At 35.2% G+C, this 17,322-nt stretch overlaps 1 protein-coding gene across 1 annotated transcript in view; it reads right to left on the bottom strand.

Moving 5' to 3' along the window:
• Positions 1-16,815, bottom strand: part of EDIL3 (EGF like repeats and discoidin domains 3) — a gene marked incomplete at its 5' end in the record, with an annotated part of 93,548 nt that extends 76,733 nt beyond the window's left edge. The window contains 2 exons of the mRNA XM_015832557.1: positions 5,314-5,427; positions 16,687-16,815. Coding sequence (XP_015688043.1) covers positions 5,314-5,427; positions 16,687-16,815 — 243 coding nt within the window. The remainder of the gene's footprint in view (positions 1-5,313; positions 5,428-16,686) is intronic.
• Between the last annotated feature and the right edge of the window lie 507 nt (positions 16,816-17,322).

Below are 17,322 nucleotides of genomic sequence, written 5' to 3'. Positions count from 1 at the left end.
CTGTGGGAAGAATATTACGTATGTATGTATGTATATGTATATACATACACATTGTGTGTATGTGTGTGTGTTTATGAGTGGTGTGTGTGTGTATCTTATCTTTCTTTTTAAAGAAATATAATAAAATTACAGAATTTTTATGTCAAATGAAAATGATGAACTGTGCAGGGAGTAACATAGATCAAAGCAAAATTATGGAAGTGAAATTGTATTTGACATACATATAAAGATAATTCTCAGGCAAATGGGAGAAGATTCAGAAGTAATGGCTGGCAAGAAATTACTAATCTTTGTAGGGGCAGAATATCTAAGTAGATGAACATTACCTGTCTGATTCAGATGATAGCAATCACGCAGCACTTGAATGCAGCCTTACATTCAATCTGAAGAAAAGAACATTGCAGGGCATGCAAAATAACTACATTTTTGCTAAGTGTCCCTATGGGAAAGGAACTCGTATTCCAAGAAATCCTAGAATGAAACCTTTTTTTCAGATAAAGATAGGACAGTGAAATGGGTTAGTAATTTATGTACTAGACCTTACTCTACATGAGGTGACTTTAGAAAAGTTCTCAGTCACATTTATTGAAATATCCCAAAGTCTCAGATTGTTATATTCTCCCTTTTAAAATTGTGAAAAATGGAAAGCTCCATTTTAGTGGAAAATTAATGCTAATGGTATATTAGTCAAGACAATATCTACAGTATCTACTCATTGATAATACTGTGGCAAAAATAAAAAGAAGCTCTAGTTCCACTGATTATTGAGTTTGATGTTCTTTTGCTCCTATCAAGGCCAGCTCAAAGATATATGGCACCTACATTGACTGATGAAGCCATTTCCCATTGAAATAAACATCTGCATTTTAGAATGATTTTGAAAGAGGTGCCTCCTAAGCTTTGGTGCCTTAAGCTAGTGCCCATTTTTTCTTAGCTTAAAACCAGCCCTGGTTCTTATTCACATTTAGCAGCTGATAGATTAATCCAAAGGAAATGCAGCAACCTATAATCTAGTATTTTGTTCATCAATCAAGAAAACCAATAATGGATCATCAAAGTAGTGATGGGATCATAGTAATCATCAAACTACTGGCACAAAGACTAGGTTAAAACTATCTTACTTACACATTATGCAGAAACCTAGTTTTCTGCAGAAGGCTCTACTGCTGAGAAAGGTAGAAGGAAAGAGAAGGAAAAGACAACCAGCAGCAAGATGAATGAATTTAGCAATAGTGGCAATGAGTGCATCATTGAAAGACCTAAAAGACCATGTCATGGGGAAAATATATTTGGTCACTTAACAGCTGATACTGATTTGATAGCACAAAATTAATCAATTCTTGTACATTATTGTGTTTCTGGAAAAAATATCCAACATAAAAATGAAATATTGTTAAAGAAACATATTTAGTACAGGAATGAAATGTGTTTCAAGGGTGAGACTGAAGAAAACTGCACAAACATTACAAATGCTAGCCAGATTCAAAATGATAATGAAATGCTCAAGGAGATACCCCAAAACTGGACATCACAGAACACATATTAAGAAATGCCCATTGCCTAAGAACAGATATATTTCTTCTTGCTACTCAGGCTCAAATCAAGGCATATGTTTTGCTGTTTGTTTGTTAGTTTCTAAATACAGAAGGTATTCCCTAACCCAGGGTTGTCAAACTGCCGGCCCAAGGGCTGGATGCATCATAGCGAAACTGCGCCCACCCTATTGCTGGCAATGGCAAAAAAATTGTGACACCTTTGCCCTAACCCCATGTCAGAAGTCAAAATAACTGCTAATTTAATCTTACTTGTGGATCAGCAACAGGATTGTTTTTTATTGGGTCCAAGGAATCTTTTAGGAAGGGAGGGCAAGATGCAGAATTTTGTAGCTTTTAACATCTCTCTAGCATTGCTGAAACATTATTTCAGCTTTCCATCCTCTGTAGCTTGAGGAAAAGTTGTCAGTTTTTCTCATCAGAGGCCTGGCTATTATCTTCTCCACTATTGATTGTGGAAGAAACCAAGGGCACAGTAAATACCAATTGTAATCTAACAAATGAGATGGAACCTCAATGAAAACATCAACCTGCAGTTCTACAGTTTCTGATATTAGTGGTAGCTTTTCTTTAAAGACAAAACTATAAGCAATGTTTATATTGCTACAGCTTCCTGTTCAACATCTTTGCCTAACTGTATGGCTGGTGTTGGATGCAACTTGCTCTGTTAAATAACCATAATCTAACACACATAGTTCTACAGGAGATGTGATTATATGACTCTTACTTTCTTTGGTTGTTTCCAATGATGCATAAATTATATGAAAAAAGGGGAGGGCGGGGGAAGGAGAAGGACAGGATTATGTAGAAATGTTTCATATTAATACCAGAATATGCAGCAATGATGGGAGAATCTAGCTTGATTTTGTATCATCTTTCACAAATCCTCAACAGCTTAGTCAAATGAGATTTGAGTGAATAAATATTTCAAGGGCTACGGCATAAGATAATTATAGTTACCATGTGCTCATTTATTTAAGACAGGGAAGCATTAATACAGAGAAATGGTTCAATACATTTATAGCCCCAGAACAACTGATTTCCAGAAAAACATCCAGAAACATGGGTGAAGTCTGATTTATAGCAAGAAAATACTAAATATCAAATTAAAGAACATGGCAACTTTGAATGAAAAGGTCACTACCCATTTTTGAAATTTGCAAACAGCAATTGTTAGTAAGGTAAACAATGGTGCAGCCTCAAAAAAAAATCACATAAGCATTTGTCCTATCTAGGAAAAGAACATATGCATGGAAAGATAGGTTTTCTATTAGAACAGGGGTGTCAAACTGCCGGCCCATGGGTTAATGTGTCATGGCAAAAACCACACCCACCCCATTGCCAGCAATGGAAAAAAAGTCATGATACGTCGTGACACATCACATACATTGCGAATTTGATATCCCTGTATTAGAATGTGCATGAGACATGTGGTCTCTCTGCAACAATATAACACTTATTGATTCTTCATGAGAACTCAAGTTCTAAACAACTACAATTTGCAAAACCTGTTACCGGGACTTTACCTCCAGCGTCTGTGTGATGTGGAATGCAGTATAAAAGCTTTTTTTGTTTTAGTCCTTCTATCCCTAAAGTATAATAATAATGAATGAACTATAAACTACTCTACTTTTTATGCATTGTATATAATAGTTTCTTGTTATATTTGCTAGACATTCTGAGAGCTATAGTGTGAGAACATGGCTAAAACTTATTTGTTTGAAAAATGTTTATATAAATCTCCTAACAGTGATCTGCAAGCAAATCGTTTTATACAAAATTTCAAAAATGTCCTGAGTTGAAGATATTCCAAGCTAATTTCAAAACAAGAATAAAATGAAGTTAACAGATATCTTAATAGAAAATCTGTTTCATAATATAAAACTTATATTGGATGTCCATAATTGCACAAATTTCTTATAATTACCAATGTTTAAATAGGTTAAGCTATAGTGAAAAAAACGTGGTTTAATTAGAAGCAGCTGCAGTCTATTATATAGTATGTTATGTTATATATTATATAAATCATTAATTTACATAAATAGCTGATAATTTTCAATTACACTATTTCTATAAATATATGCAATGATAGTTTTTGTAATTACAATATTGCTACACAATTAGGGATTTGACATGCTATAAACATTTGTGAAAGAAAAGGGAGCTTTTCTACATTAATATTATAGTCTCTGAGAACAATCTTGTACTAAGATTACAGCTAGCATTTCAATATGCCATAGTTTATGTTTATAGTTAATGAATATTACTACTTCAGGAATTAAAGTTTCAGAAGTCTATGGTTGATTTTTATAAAATGTGATTTTTAACATTTCTCTGGCTAATATAGACATAAGCTCATCTGTCCATCTTATTATATAAGGATCATAAATCTACCTTACAATTAACTGTAATTAATGGAAGTATAAAAATAAGAGAATTTTCCAAGAAAGATTTTAAGTTTTGCCACATAGATCAGTATAATTTATATACAATGTACCCCAATATTCCAATATTTCATATGTGGGTATCAATTTGCCCTTCGACAATATCTTTTGTATCTCAGCAGTATAATATAAAATGTGTATCAAACCTATTTCTTTGACAGTTTTAATCAAGGATGACACATGAAACTGAGGCTTATAAAATTGGACCACCCACTGCTGAGCTACCAATTTTTCATATACAAACTTAAGAGTAAATTGTAAGCAATGCTGTTGAGTTTTATATTCATGTAGTAACCAATTAGCTTCTTTATAGTCCATGATTAATTGACTATTTATTTATGTTTCTTTGCTACATGTACACAATAACAATGATTCTAAATAGTTTATAGTTCTTTTAGATTTAAAGTTGTCTTGTTCCCAAAGACCAGAACAAATGATAAATTTTCATAATTAAAACATCCATTATTTCCTTTTAACATTTCCAAATAAGAATGATAATGATGAAAGAGCAATCGGTAAATATTGCTTTGTTCCTTCCTTGAATTAAAAGATGAATACATAAATATAATCCCAAACACGATTATACAAAACCAATCTATCTATTTTCTGTCTGTCTGTCTGTCTGTCTGTCTGTCTGTCTGTCTGTCTGTCTGTCTGTCTGTCTGTCTGTCTGTCTGTCTGTCTGTCTGTCTGTCTATCTATCTATCTATCTCCAGTGGTGGGATTCAAATATGTGAACAACTGGTTCTCTGTGTGGATGCCACTTCCGGAAGTCCATTCTGGGCCTGGGCAACAAAAAATTAGTTACCGGTTCTGCCGAACTGGTGCGAACTGGCTGAATCCCACCTATCTTTCTTTCTTTCTTTCTTTCTTTCTTTCTTTCTTTCTTTCTTTCTTTCTTTCTTTCTTTCTTTCTTTCTATCTATCTATCTATCTATCTATCTATCTATCTATCTATCTATCTATCTATCTATCTATCTATCTATCTATCTATCTATCTATCTATCTATCTCTTTTTACCAGGGGAAAAAGAGAAAAAGATGAGGAAAAAAATGCAGAATTGTGTGAATTCTGAAAATAATTATAAAAATTATTCTACTAAAATAGTAGAATGTAGAAAAAGCTGCTGAGGTATTCTATAGAGAGTAGTTATAAATCTACAATGGCTACAAGAGATTGTATTAATTCAGCCAGCTTTATGTTATCTTCATTTAAATATTGATTTTTGATCCTCTTTCATAAATATTTACTTTTAACAGTTACACACTAGCACTAGAAGAATCAGGGTGAAATTTGTGTATTTAGGATATACTTACTATATTGGCAATTTCTTCCCATGAATTCACCTGGGCACTCACAGGAATAGTTAGCTACCAGATCTGTACAAATACCATCATTCTTGCAGGGTTCAGCTTCACACTCATTCACATCTGTGGGGAAGGAATTAAATCCTTAGTCAAAAAGTCTCCATTATCGGAACAAGTTCAGTACTTGGAGAGATTGCCTATAAAAAGTATAAACATGTTTTCAGTTGAAGGAAAAATTATGTAGACTTCTGTCTTTTTTGGATATGTAATTAAGAGTCAGGCATTTGTTAGTAAAAAAAACATGGAATATAATATAATCAAAAGAAGCATTTTAACATCTACATTGGTTTCTATGGAAGAATTGCTTAATTCTCAAATCCTGTTTATTAAAACAAAGACAACAACCTCTCTTTGAATTTTGCTTGGACTAAGTCCATGAAAACAAAACTGCAAAATAAACTATTAACTGGAATAAGAAGTATATTATTGACTACTCGTAACTTTAAGATATTGCACAATATCAAAATGCTGCAGTTGGTACCATAGTCTGTACTGCACCAACTAGGTGTTTAATAAGTTCTGGAATTCCTTCCAGCATCCTGTTTTGGGATTACAAAGTATGATATATTGCATCTCTGGATATGTTTCTACTTTTCCTTTTCCCCTATGTTCCTGGATATGTTATATCTGGGTGGGATTTTGTGTGCTGAGAAAGAGGGTGAGCTGTACACATTCTGAACTAGTTCCCATGGCCATATGGGAGGAGACAGAAGAGCTTAGCATGGGCTTTTTCCTGTTACCCAATTAACATTCTTAAATATTTCTTCTTTGGACTGCATTGAGTTCCAAAATAATACAAATATTGTTTCTTTAAAGGTACTAATTCAATAACTTACACTCTAGGATTTAGTTGTGGAAATGTGTACTTCTATGCAATTTAAACAGTCATACAAAGAATCCTAGAAGTGAGTCACTATAGCTCTTTCTATCCACTAAGAGTGAATGTCATCGAGTCCTGCAAAAGTTGTAGTTCTCTCTCTCTCTCTCTCTCTCTCTCTCTCTCTCTCTCTCTCTCTCTCTCTCTCTCATACACACACACACACAAACACACACATTCCCTTAGATTGAAATGAAAATACACTCCTATCAACAAATGGTTCAAATCTGCTAGCATTGTATTTTGCCCAACCTGACTGATTCTCTTTGTTGATTGAAAAATTTCTAAATTACATAGACACACACAGAGACTCAATATTATTCCTTCTTCCTAATTGCTTTTAATATACACTGAGATAGCAATCTTAGTAATTCATTATTTTCATTGTAATTTCACATATTAAAAATGTTGCCTTCAGGGCAACAATCGCCATAATCTTTCTTGAACTCTATTACCATGATTGACAATTTATATATATATATGACCATAACACAAATGGTTTATTATTTTTGTTACTGAGGAAGAAATGTAGAAAATGGATAGAGTCAAAACACTATCAGTCATCACAATTTACAGAAATATTAAAATCTGTAAGAATAATTCTGATCTACAAACAGAAACACTATTTCATGAAAGTACAAATTTTGTGTGAAAGCAAACTGGCAATTTTAATAATTTATCATAATAGAATAGAATAGAATTGGAAGGGACTTGGAAGTCTTCTAGTCAGCCCCCTGCTCAAGCAGGAGAACCTATACCATCTCAGACAAATGACTGTCTAGCCTCTTCTTGAAAATCTCCAGTGACCAATCTGTGACCAATTAACACATCATGTTGTGCTAATGCAGTCTATGGAAATTGTAAGGCATCATCTGTGCCCCGATATTGTGAAGAACTGAGGTCTACAGCCAACTTTCATATAAATGAATACTTATAGGACTAAAGGTTCTGAGTTGTAAAAATTCCACATTAGGTAGTTATTAGCAACAACAGTTTTCTGTATCTTTCTGGTGTTTTGCAGTCCAGATCCAGTAGACCTATGAATACTACCAGGCAGCAGCAATGTGACTGTTAGGCAATACACTAGTTAGATGAAAACCAACTCCTAGTTTGGCTCTTCAATTCAGTTTAAATGGAAACACCAGCCATTAAGATAAATGTCCTGATTCCATTCACATACACACACATCACAGGTGGGATAAAGGTTTTATCTGAGGCTTTCCCAATCCCAAATAGTCTTCTCCAGAAATTCCCATGTCAGCAACCACACAATCCCCCAAGAGTTCACAGTTCAGTCTAGGAACAAACCCAATATAAATCCACCAGGCAAGACAAGTCCTGAAGGCTAAGGAAAGTCCGTGAAGCAAAGGCAAAATCCATGAAGGAAGCCCAGATGTCAAGATGCAAGCAAGGTACACAGTCCAAGTCAGGAAAGGACATTCAAGGCAAGAAACACAGAGGTTGACAAATGCAAGGCAAGGAAATGGATGCGTTCTTCCCAGTGTTGTTTCACTCCACTTGCTGAGCTAAATAGCTGCTGCCTGGTGCACTCCACCAAGAAGGATGAGGCTGCCACCTCGGAAGTAGCTTGGCTGACCTTCATTGTGCCTGCCTCCTCTCAGCTCTCAGCAGTCTTGGATCAGGAAGAGGAGGCAGTTCTTCCTCATCTCCACTGGCCAGCTGCAACTGCATGCTCTGTTCAACTGGAGCCTGGGAATTCCCAGCTGCAGCTGTGTCCCTTCTGTCCCTAGATCAGCCAGCCACTTGTCCAGTTACTCCCTCCTGCAATAGCTCCATAATGCTTGGCCTCTCCACTCCTGACTTGGAGCCTCTGGCAACCTCTGGACATTCCTCCACATTCTCCTCTGATGTGCCTGGAATGGCTCTTCCTCATCAGAATTGGTGTCTAGAAAGGCATCTGGGGAAGCCATCACACTATTTTCAGGTATTAATTAGGAACCACATCCAGTGAAATTTAAAATATGTATTCATTGTTCAAATATAGTGGTTTTGCTTCACCGAGTTTCATTCTCTCCTAATAAACTATGCTCAGGTTCATTTAAAATTATTTCTGTTTGCTTACATAGTATCTTCTACTTTTAATTCAGTGATGGACAATGTCCAACTTACAGGCATCCATTTTGCATGAATTAAATGGGTTGTGAGTGGTTGTTGGTTTTTTTTTAAATGTGAAGTATTGCCTAAAGAGATGAAAATATTATCTTTAAAGTTCTGGAAAGCAATGGGAAAGATGGTGCTGATCTGATTCAAGATGACTTTTCTTTTAGTTTTTCCATGAAAAAAGAACAAACTTCCAAAGCTATGTTCAAAATAAATCAATACTTTCTAAAAAAAAAAAATGGAAAAAAAGGATAGTGGGAACATTAAATATATTCAAGGTTTAGGTAAGTAACACTTGTTTCAATACAGAGGCTGAAACAAAATTCTTATTAGTTTATACATTTTCAGATAAATACATTTTACTAAATGATAAAAATGAGAATTAGCATTTGGTTTATGGTATGAGGCAAACTCCTATTGATTAAAGCATATATTTTTTTATTTTGTTCCTTCATACTTTATAATACAATTCCTGAAATCCTGAAATCCTGAAATCCTGTCTATGCAAATTCCACGAAAAAAATGTTTCAGAATGCACAAAAGCACTTTAGAAAACCCCTGCTTTTGAATTGTGAAAACAGCCATCTCTTTTTCGATCTTTGCTTTGGAAGATACTCCTCAGACATGGAGAGATAGCCAGGAGCAGGTCCTTAAGCAGCCAAAAGAGACAGTTTCTCTTTTACAAAATTTGCTTATAAAAAGTAAGAATGTTTCTATCCCTTAATTGACTTATGAGGGACAGCAGAATTTTTCATTAACCCACAATTTTAGAAGTGCTTTCAGTCAAGCACCAAACAGAGTATGGTATAAAAGTCCATCTGTGTACTTCAGACACCAATATGACATTGCAGCACCAGTTTGCATACAGGTATGTGCCTTGATTCCTCCAAGGTTCCTTGCCCCACATGACCTATGATATTTTCAACACTGTAATTGTCAAAGAAATTGTCAAAGACAGAGTGTTGTGCAAAATATGTAGTACCTTTGAGGATTTCCTATATCTGTGTCCCAAACAGGCTAGTAGCGGTGAAGTAATAAAACCAGCATTGGGGCATTGCTGGACTGTTACGTGTATTGTGATAAGAAAACATCAGAACCTGCATCACAATAGTACAATGTTTTTCTTTATTTTAACAAAAGTAACAAATTCTGTGTTGACTCTGCCTTTGGGTAATTACAGGGAAGATTGGGAAGGGAGGTTCAATGTCACATATATTAAGATGTCACTGTGCCAATGATATAAACTATTTTAATCATTCACACAAAGACATGAAGCACAAGCAGCATGTTCGGGACATCCACAATAACTATACAAATCAATTACATTTTAATTTCATTGTTGATTAAAGTTTATAACTAAGATTTTATATCTGGACTTGGTTTTATTCCAACTAAATATTAAATATTTAAATTTAAATAGATATTTAAATATCTAAATATTAGAGCGTGGATAAATTCCAAGCACAAAAGTATGAATGAAGCTTAAATTTACATAACTGTTGTAGATTTGTTTACACCTTTAAATTATTCTATTAAAAACCTGATCATTTTGCTGGGTAAACATCTTTTTTAAATCTTTAGTTATTACCCTCTTCCTTTCAGACTTATGATGTCACAACAATAATTTAATGCTTTTTCTGTAATGATAGCAATTTAACAAAAGCAACAAAATGAGCAGAGTGCTTCTGGCAATCAAAACTTCTGTTTTAAGCAAACTTTTCGCATTGCTTTTTTTATTTTTTGCTGCTCTCAAGGTTTTGGTTTAATTGAGACTTTTATTTAATTTAGCAGTTCTTGTTGAGGTGTATTGATAGCTGATCAACATGTAGAGAGCTCATCTTTATTGAAGAAGTGGTATTGAAGACTGAAGGAAATTAGCCCCAATTTTTTTTTTTTTAAAAAAGGATTTTATGCAGAGAATAGGCAGGATGTCAACTGCATATGGAGGTAGTGACAGATTTTATTTTCCTGGGCTCCAAGATCACCTCAGATGGGGACTGCAGCCAAGAAATTAAAAGACGCTTGCTCCTGGGGAGGAAAGCTATGGCAAATCTAGACAGCATACTAAAAAGCAGAGACATCACCCTGCCAACAAAAGTGCGTATAGTCAAGGCCATGGTTTTCCCAGTTGCAATGTATGGATGTGAAAGTTGGACCATAAGAAAGGCTAAGCGACAGAGAATTGAGGCCTTTGAACTATGATGCTGGAGAAGACTCCTGCGAGTCCCTTGGACTGCAAGGTGTTCAAACCGGTCAGTCCTAGAGGAGATCGACCCCGACTGTTCTTTAGAAGGCCAGGTCCTGAAGTTGAAACTCAAATACTTTGGCCACCTAATGAGAAGGAAGGACTCATTGGAGAAGGGCCTAATGCTGGGAAAGATTGAGGGCAATAGAAGAAGGGGACGACAGAGAATGAGGTGGCTGGATAAGGAGTCACTGAAGCAGTAGGCATGAACTTAAATGGACTCCAGAAGATGGTAGAGGACAGGAAGACCTGGAGGAACATTGTCCATGGGGTCACGATGGGTCGGACACGACTTCGCAATTAACAACAACAACTGCATAAAAGCTAGAACTGCTACCATATTTAGGAGGAAGAAAATAATTTTTTGTATGAATTAGAACAAAGCCAAATTTGAAACAAGTTTTAGTCTCTTCAGTCTTAAAGAGATATTAAATATATTTTGTATAGTTAAGTGTATGTGCTCAGAGACTAATATATCTGTGTGAAATGTGTAAATTCATATGTCACCCCCAAAATGCACAATGGAAAATTCATAATGCAAACTCAACTATTATTTGAAATTGAACGCATGACATTGACTTGGTCACCTTATCATTTTAGTTAATAATCAGACCAAACCCACTTAAACAAAATTGATAAACCCCAAATTTTACTTAGAGAAATAATAATCTATACAATGAAAATTGTACAAATAGTTCTCATCCTCAATATTGTTCGTTAAAAAAATCTGTCAAAATTTTAATTGTACTTTTACCATGTCTACTTTTTTAATTCACCCATTTTTCCACAGCACCTATTCCTTTACCTTTATTTCTTAAAAACCAATTAAGATAGAAAAGGCAGCCTTAGAAGCCTAAGGCCTAAGGCAGCCTTAGAAGCCTAAGGCTTCTAAGAACAACAATTAAATAATTTGATATTGTCATTGTCCTCTGTATAATACTAAAAACTAAAATCCAATAAAAGGGAATATCTGAGCTCAGGATTGAAATATGGAGTCCTGGGTGCTCTCTAAACTTAGTTGTTTGCTTGCATATTTTTCATTACCCAACCAAATAACATCATCAGTGCAGGTGACTGGGGTTTGTTCTTTATTTATATGTAGTAAATTGGCCTTCCATTTTTGTTATGAAGCTTTCTCCTTGGTAGTTCCTTGATCAGGGTATTAGTTTCTCCTTGACTGTTTGTCTAATGTTAATCCATGCTTATCAGGGTATTGATTTCTGGAGACAATGCTTTCTGGTCTTTTATTTCCTTCTTAGCTTTTTTACTGTCTCTATATATCTATATTTCCAAGAAAAAAAAATGGATATAGAGAAATACAATAGTAAAACAAAGTTTAATAGAATAGTAAAGTTAAACACATGAATTATTTATACTCTAGAAATGTTTAGAATGTCTACAAGTTCAGCTGCATAGTTTTGGCTAAAGTAATATTCTTCACTCCGGTATTCTTTTTCACACTTCGTTGCAGATTTCTGTTTGAAATTATTAAGCAGCATATTTTAAGCATATTTTCCCCTAGGCTCATGTGGCAAAAGCCACTCAATCTTGGGAAAATATGTATTTGGCTGAAGGTGATTCTGACAAGTGCTACATCCATACCCACAATTGCTCCAGATCATATATTGCCTTTTGAAATTTTATAAGAAATAAAATCTTGGGAGAAATAGATGAATGGAATTTGCACCATAGGAAAAATTTAGACATAAATGTGTCTGGGTGAAAATGGGTAAAAACAAAAAAAAAAGCCATTAGAGCAGATGTGGATACCAGCTACCAGAAATAAAAATTGCTATGCGGCAAATAATAATAATAATAATAATAATAATAATAATAATAATAATAATAATAATAATAATAATAGTTGGAAGGGACCTTGGAGGTCATCTAGTCCAATCCCCTGCTGCAGGAAACCCTATACCATTTCAGACAAATGGCTGTCTGTACTCTTTCTAGAGTCATGGTGACCAAAACTGAATGCAGTATTCCAAATGTGGCCTTACCAAGGCATTGTAAAGTAGTATTAACACCATGTGATCTTGATTCTATCCCTCTGTTAATGCAGACTAGCACTGTGTTGGCTTTTTTGGTAGCTGCAAGACACTGCTGGTTCATATTTAAGTGATTGTCCACTTGGATTCGAGATCCCTCTCACAGTTACTACTATTGAGCAAGGTACCACCTATACTAACCTGTGCATTTGGTTTTTCTTTACTAAATGTAGAACCTTACTTTTTTCACCATTGAATTTCATTTTGTTAGATAGACCCCAGTATTCAAGTCTGTCAAGATCCTTCTGTATTTTAAGCCTATCTTCTGGAGTGTTGACTATTCCTGCCAGCTTGGTGTCGTCTGCAAATATGATGAATTCCCTATCTATCCCGTCATCCAAATCATTGATGAAGATGTTGAAGAGAACTGGGCCCAGAATGGAGCCCTGGGGCACCCCACTACTCACTTCCCTCGATGTAGATGCAGTTTTATTGAGGACTACACACAGAGTAACGGCCGGTCAGCCAGCTACAAATCTATCTGGTGGTGATGCTGTCTAACCCACATTTTTCTATCTTATCAAGTAGTAGGTTGTGATCTACTTTATCAAATGCCTTACTGAAGTCCAAGTAAATTATATCCACAGCATTCCTCTGGTCCACTAATTTTGTCACTTGGTCAAAGAATGCAATAAGATTTGTCTGGCGTGATCTGTTTTTCACAAACCCATGTTGGCTTTTGGTAATGACGTTGTTTGCCTCTAGGTGTTCACTGATTCATTGCTTGATTATCTTTTCTAGAATCTTCCCAGGTATTAAGGTCAGGCTGATAGGTCTGTAGTTTCCTTGATCCATTTTTCCCCTTTTTTGAAGATGGGAACTACATCAGCTCTTTTCCAGTCCTCTGGTAGTTCCACAGTGCTCCAGGATCTTTGGAAGATATGGTTCAATGGTTCTGAGATCACATCTGCCAGTTCCTTGAGAACCTTGGGTATAATCCATCTGTTCCTGGTGATTTGAACTTGTCTAGGGTAGACAGGTGCTCACTTACCATTTTCTTGCCTATCTTAACTTGGGTTTCTAATCTGTTTTTTATGATACAGTTTTTGATAGGTTTTACTGTTTTTTCCCTTTGTGTAAAGACGGATGCAAAAAATGATTTAAATAGTTCTGCTTTCTCCCTGTTGTTTGTCACCTTCTTGCCATTTTGTCTCACTAATGGACCAATCATTTCATTAACTTTTTCTTGTTTTTTATTTATTTATTTATTTATTTATTTATTTATTTATTAATTATTATTATTTTACATGTTGAAAGAAGCTTTTTTGTTATTTTTGATTTTTGTCGCAAGCCTTAGTTCATTTTTAGCCTTAGCTTTCCTCACTTCATCTTTGTAGGCTCAAGTTATTTGCTGATATTCTGTCTTAGTTATATGCTCCTCTCTCTCCACTTTTTATACTTGTACTTTTTGTCTTTCAATTTATCAGAGAGTTCTTTATGTAGCCATGCTGGTTTCTTTTGAGAGCTGTTATTTTTCTTCTTCATTGGTGTTATGCTAGACTGGCCTTTTGTAATCTCACTTTTCAATATTTCCCAAGCTTCTTGAGCTGTTTTCCCCTTGAGGATTCTCATCCATGGAATCCTTCCCAAGCTCTCTCTGGGTTTATTGAAATTAGCTGTCTTAAAGTCTAAGACTCTAATTTGTCTGTGTTCTATTCCTTGTGATTGCATAATGTTGAATTCCAATATTGCATGATCATATCAAAATCAGAGAAGGTCTGGAATGTCAACTATCTAATAACAAACATCATGCTAGGTCATATAACAGTCATGTAATGGTTAAGAAAAGGCTGAAGTGACCCAGAATGGAATATGTTATCTTCACCATGACAAAGAATAAAGGGATAAGCTGTCCAAGGTCTGTGATGGAAGATCCCCAATGATCATCTAAGGAGTCTTCCCCAACATCCATGCCTTTCCTGATCAGTACTGTAATGGGCAAACAAATATGAGTATTTGTAATGCTTAAGCAATTCTAATAAATTGCTTAATAAATTGTGACAACCCCTCAAGTACCGAAAGATTGATATCATATCACTTCTAGTCCTTCTGTTTGTTAAACTAGACATATCTAGTTACCTCAATCATTTATCATATACCTTAGCTTTTCGATCCCTTATTTATTGTTGTTGCTGTTATTTGCACTCTTTCTAGAGTCTCAAAATATTTTTTGGTATTGTGGTAACCCGAACTGATCACAGTAGACCAAGTATAGCCACACCTGTGCAGTATAAAACAGTACAATCACTTCACATTATCTTGAAACTATCGTTTTGTAGATGCAACTTAGGACCACATTAGCTTTTTTGGCAGTTGCAACACACTACTGGATTATACTTAAATGGTGGTCTTCTGGAACTCCTAGATCCCACTCACAGTTGCTACTGCTGAGCAAGTATACTTGTACATTTGGTTTTTTTCCCCCAAATGTAGGACCTTACATTTCTCACTACTGAATTACATGTTGTTGGATAGGGACCAACATTCAAATCTGAATCTTGAATCTATCTTCTAAAGTGTTACTTATTCCTCGCAGGTTGGTGTTGTCTGTAACTTTGATGAATTCCACCATCTATCGCCTCATCTAGATCATGTTGAAAAGTATTTGGCCTAAAACAGAATCTTGAAGTATCCCACTCCATACTTCCCTCTATGTAAATCTAGTTCCATTGAGGACTACCCACTGAGCATGGTTGGTCAGCCTGCTGAGAATCCATCTGTTGGTGGTACTCCCTATTCCACATCTTATCAAGAAATAGGCAATAGTCAATTTCGTCAAATCCTTACTGATGTCAAAGTATACTGTGTCCACAGAATTTCCCTTAGTCACCAATTCAGTCACTTTGTCAAAGAATGCAATAAGATTTGTCTGACATGGTCTGTTTTTGACAAACCCATGTTAGCTTCTAGTAATTGTCTTGTTCATTTTAGGTGTTTACAAATGCACTGATTATCTTTTCCAGGATTTCCCCTAGATATTGATGTCACTCTGCTTGGTCTGTAATTTCCTGGATTTGGTCCCCCTCCCCCCCTTTTTTGTAGATTGGAGACACATCAACTTTTTTCCTTTGATATTTCCCCGATGCTCCAGAAGCTTTAAAATATTTTGTTCAATAGTTTCAAGATCATGTCTGCCAGCTCCTTCAGATACCCTGGGATATAATCCATCTGATCCTGGTGATTTGAACTTGTCTAGAATGGATAGGTGTTCTCTTACAATTTTCTTGCCTAATTTTGACTTGCATTCTGATTCTGTCTCCTATGGTACTGCTTTTGATAGGTTGGACAATTTTTGTGTGTGTGTGAAGACAAATGCAAAGAATTTATTTGTTTAATTCCAGAGTAAGGAGAAAAAGTAAAATAAAATTCTTCAATTTATAATTTACTTTTCCTTACTTCCTGTAATAAATTTTAGAAAGAAATGATGCTGTGCATTTAACTAATAGTAGAAAAATCCAGAACATCTATTAATAAAGCCCTTGGGAAAGTCTTTCTATTGAATTAAATAACATGGCTAACAGCACCTGTCTTGGGTTAGTTTTAAAATGAACAGAAATAGAGAATATAGGAAACCTATTAGCATAAATATCTACTTTTTAACAACCTTTTTATCTTCAGCCATCATTAGCTGAATGAACTGCTGACAACATCAGTATAAAGCCCTGAGCTTTTTTTTTTAAATTGTTTTATAAAGCCCTGAGCTTTAAAGAAAATTGCAATATCCCATTTTCTGATGAAAGAAAGAAAGAAAAAAAGAAAAAAGGAGAAAGAAAGAAAGAAAGAATTTTATCTTTACTTTATGGAAAAGACTCAAGCATGAAGATTCCTACTGGAATTGCAATAAAAATAGTAAGAAATTGCAAACAAGCTTGTGGAAGTGTCCAGCAAATATTCTGATGCTCAGACACATCCACAGTTACAGTCCAGCAGATCTGTTGAGTCAAACACATGCAGGATAACTATGCAGAATAGCAGTTCTAGGTATTTTCTCATCAAGCAGGAAAGGTAAGTATCATTTTAAAACTTACTGTGCTGGCAGTGTATTCCATTAAATCCAGCAGGACATTTGCAGCTGTAGCCTATGAATGTGTCTCCTCTGTAGGCTTCACTGATTTCACATGTTCCACCATTATGGCAGGGATTAGGAAGACATGGCCCTGAAAGAATTTTTTAAAAAGACAAATGAAATACTGGATGCAAACAAAACAAAACAAAACCCTCTTGTAAATCTATTTCACTTATACACTAATAAGCTTTTAAGATAAATTGATCAGTGTTCTGTGCCACATTTTTATTGATATATTTTTCAGCTATCCCAGTATATTTGATTTTTTTTTAAAACCAAAGAAGAACAGGCAGAAAATAGGCCTCTGATACTTTATCTGAAAGGTGGTTGAGAAATTTTTAGATCAGGAAGTGGGGGTGGTCAGTTTCAAGGCTGGGACAATTCCCCAACGCCCTGGATGAAATTCATAGAGACCTTCTATTCTACCGCGATGTAATTTTTAATCTAACATTGCTACTGCTGAAATGATTCACCCTATACATATCGGTCCCCAAGGCCTCTTTGAAACAGCCACATTTTGATGGCTTTCCTTAATCTGCAGTTAGATAAAGTCAAAATTTTGGCTATAACCTCAAGGATATACCTCTAGTATAAACTA

This window comes from Protobothrops mucrosquamatus, unplaced genomic scaffold, assembly GCF_001527695.2.
Source record: "Protobothrops mucrosquamatus isolate PMUCROS unplaced genomic scaffold, P.Mucros_1.0 scaffold6, whole genome shotgun sequence".
In the NCBI taxonomy this organism is placed as follows: Eukaryota; Metazoa; Chordata; class Lepidosauria; order Squamata; family Viperidae; genus Protobothrops; species Protobothrops mucrosquamatus.
Note: the sequence above shows the minus strand (reverse complement) of the source record. Positions and strands in the feature narration are given on the sequence as shown.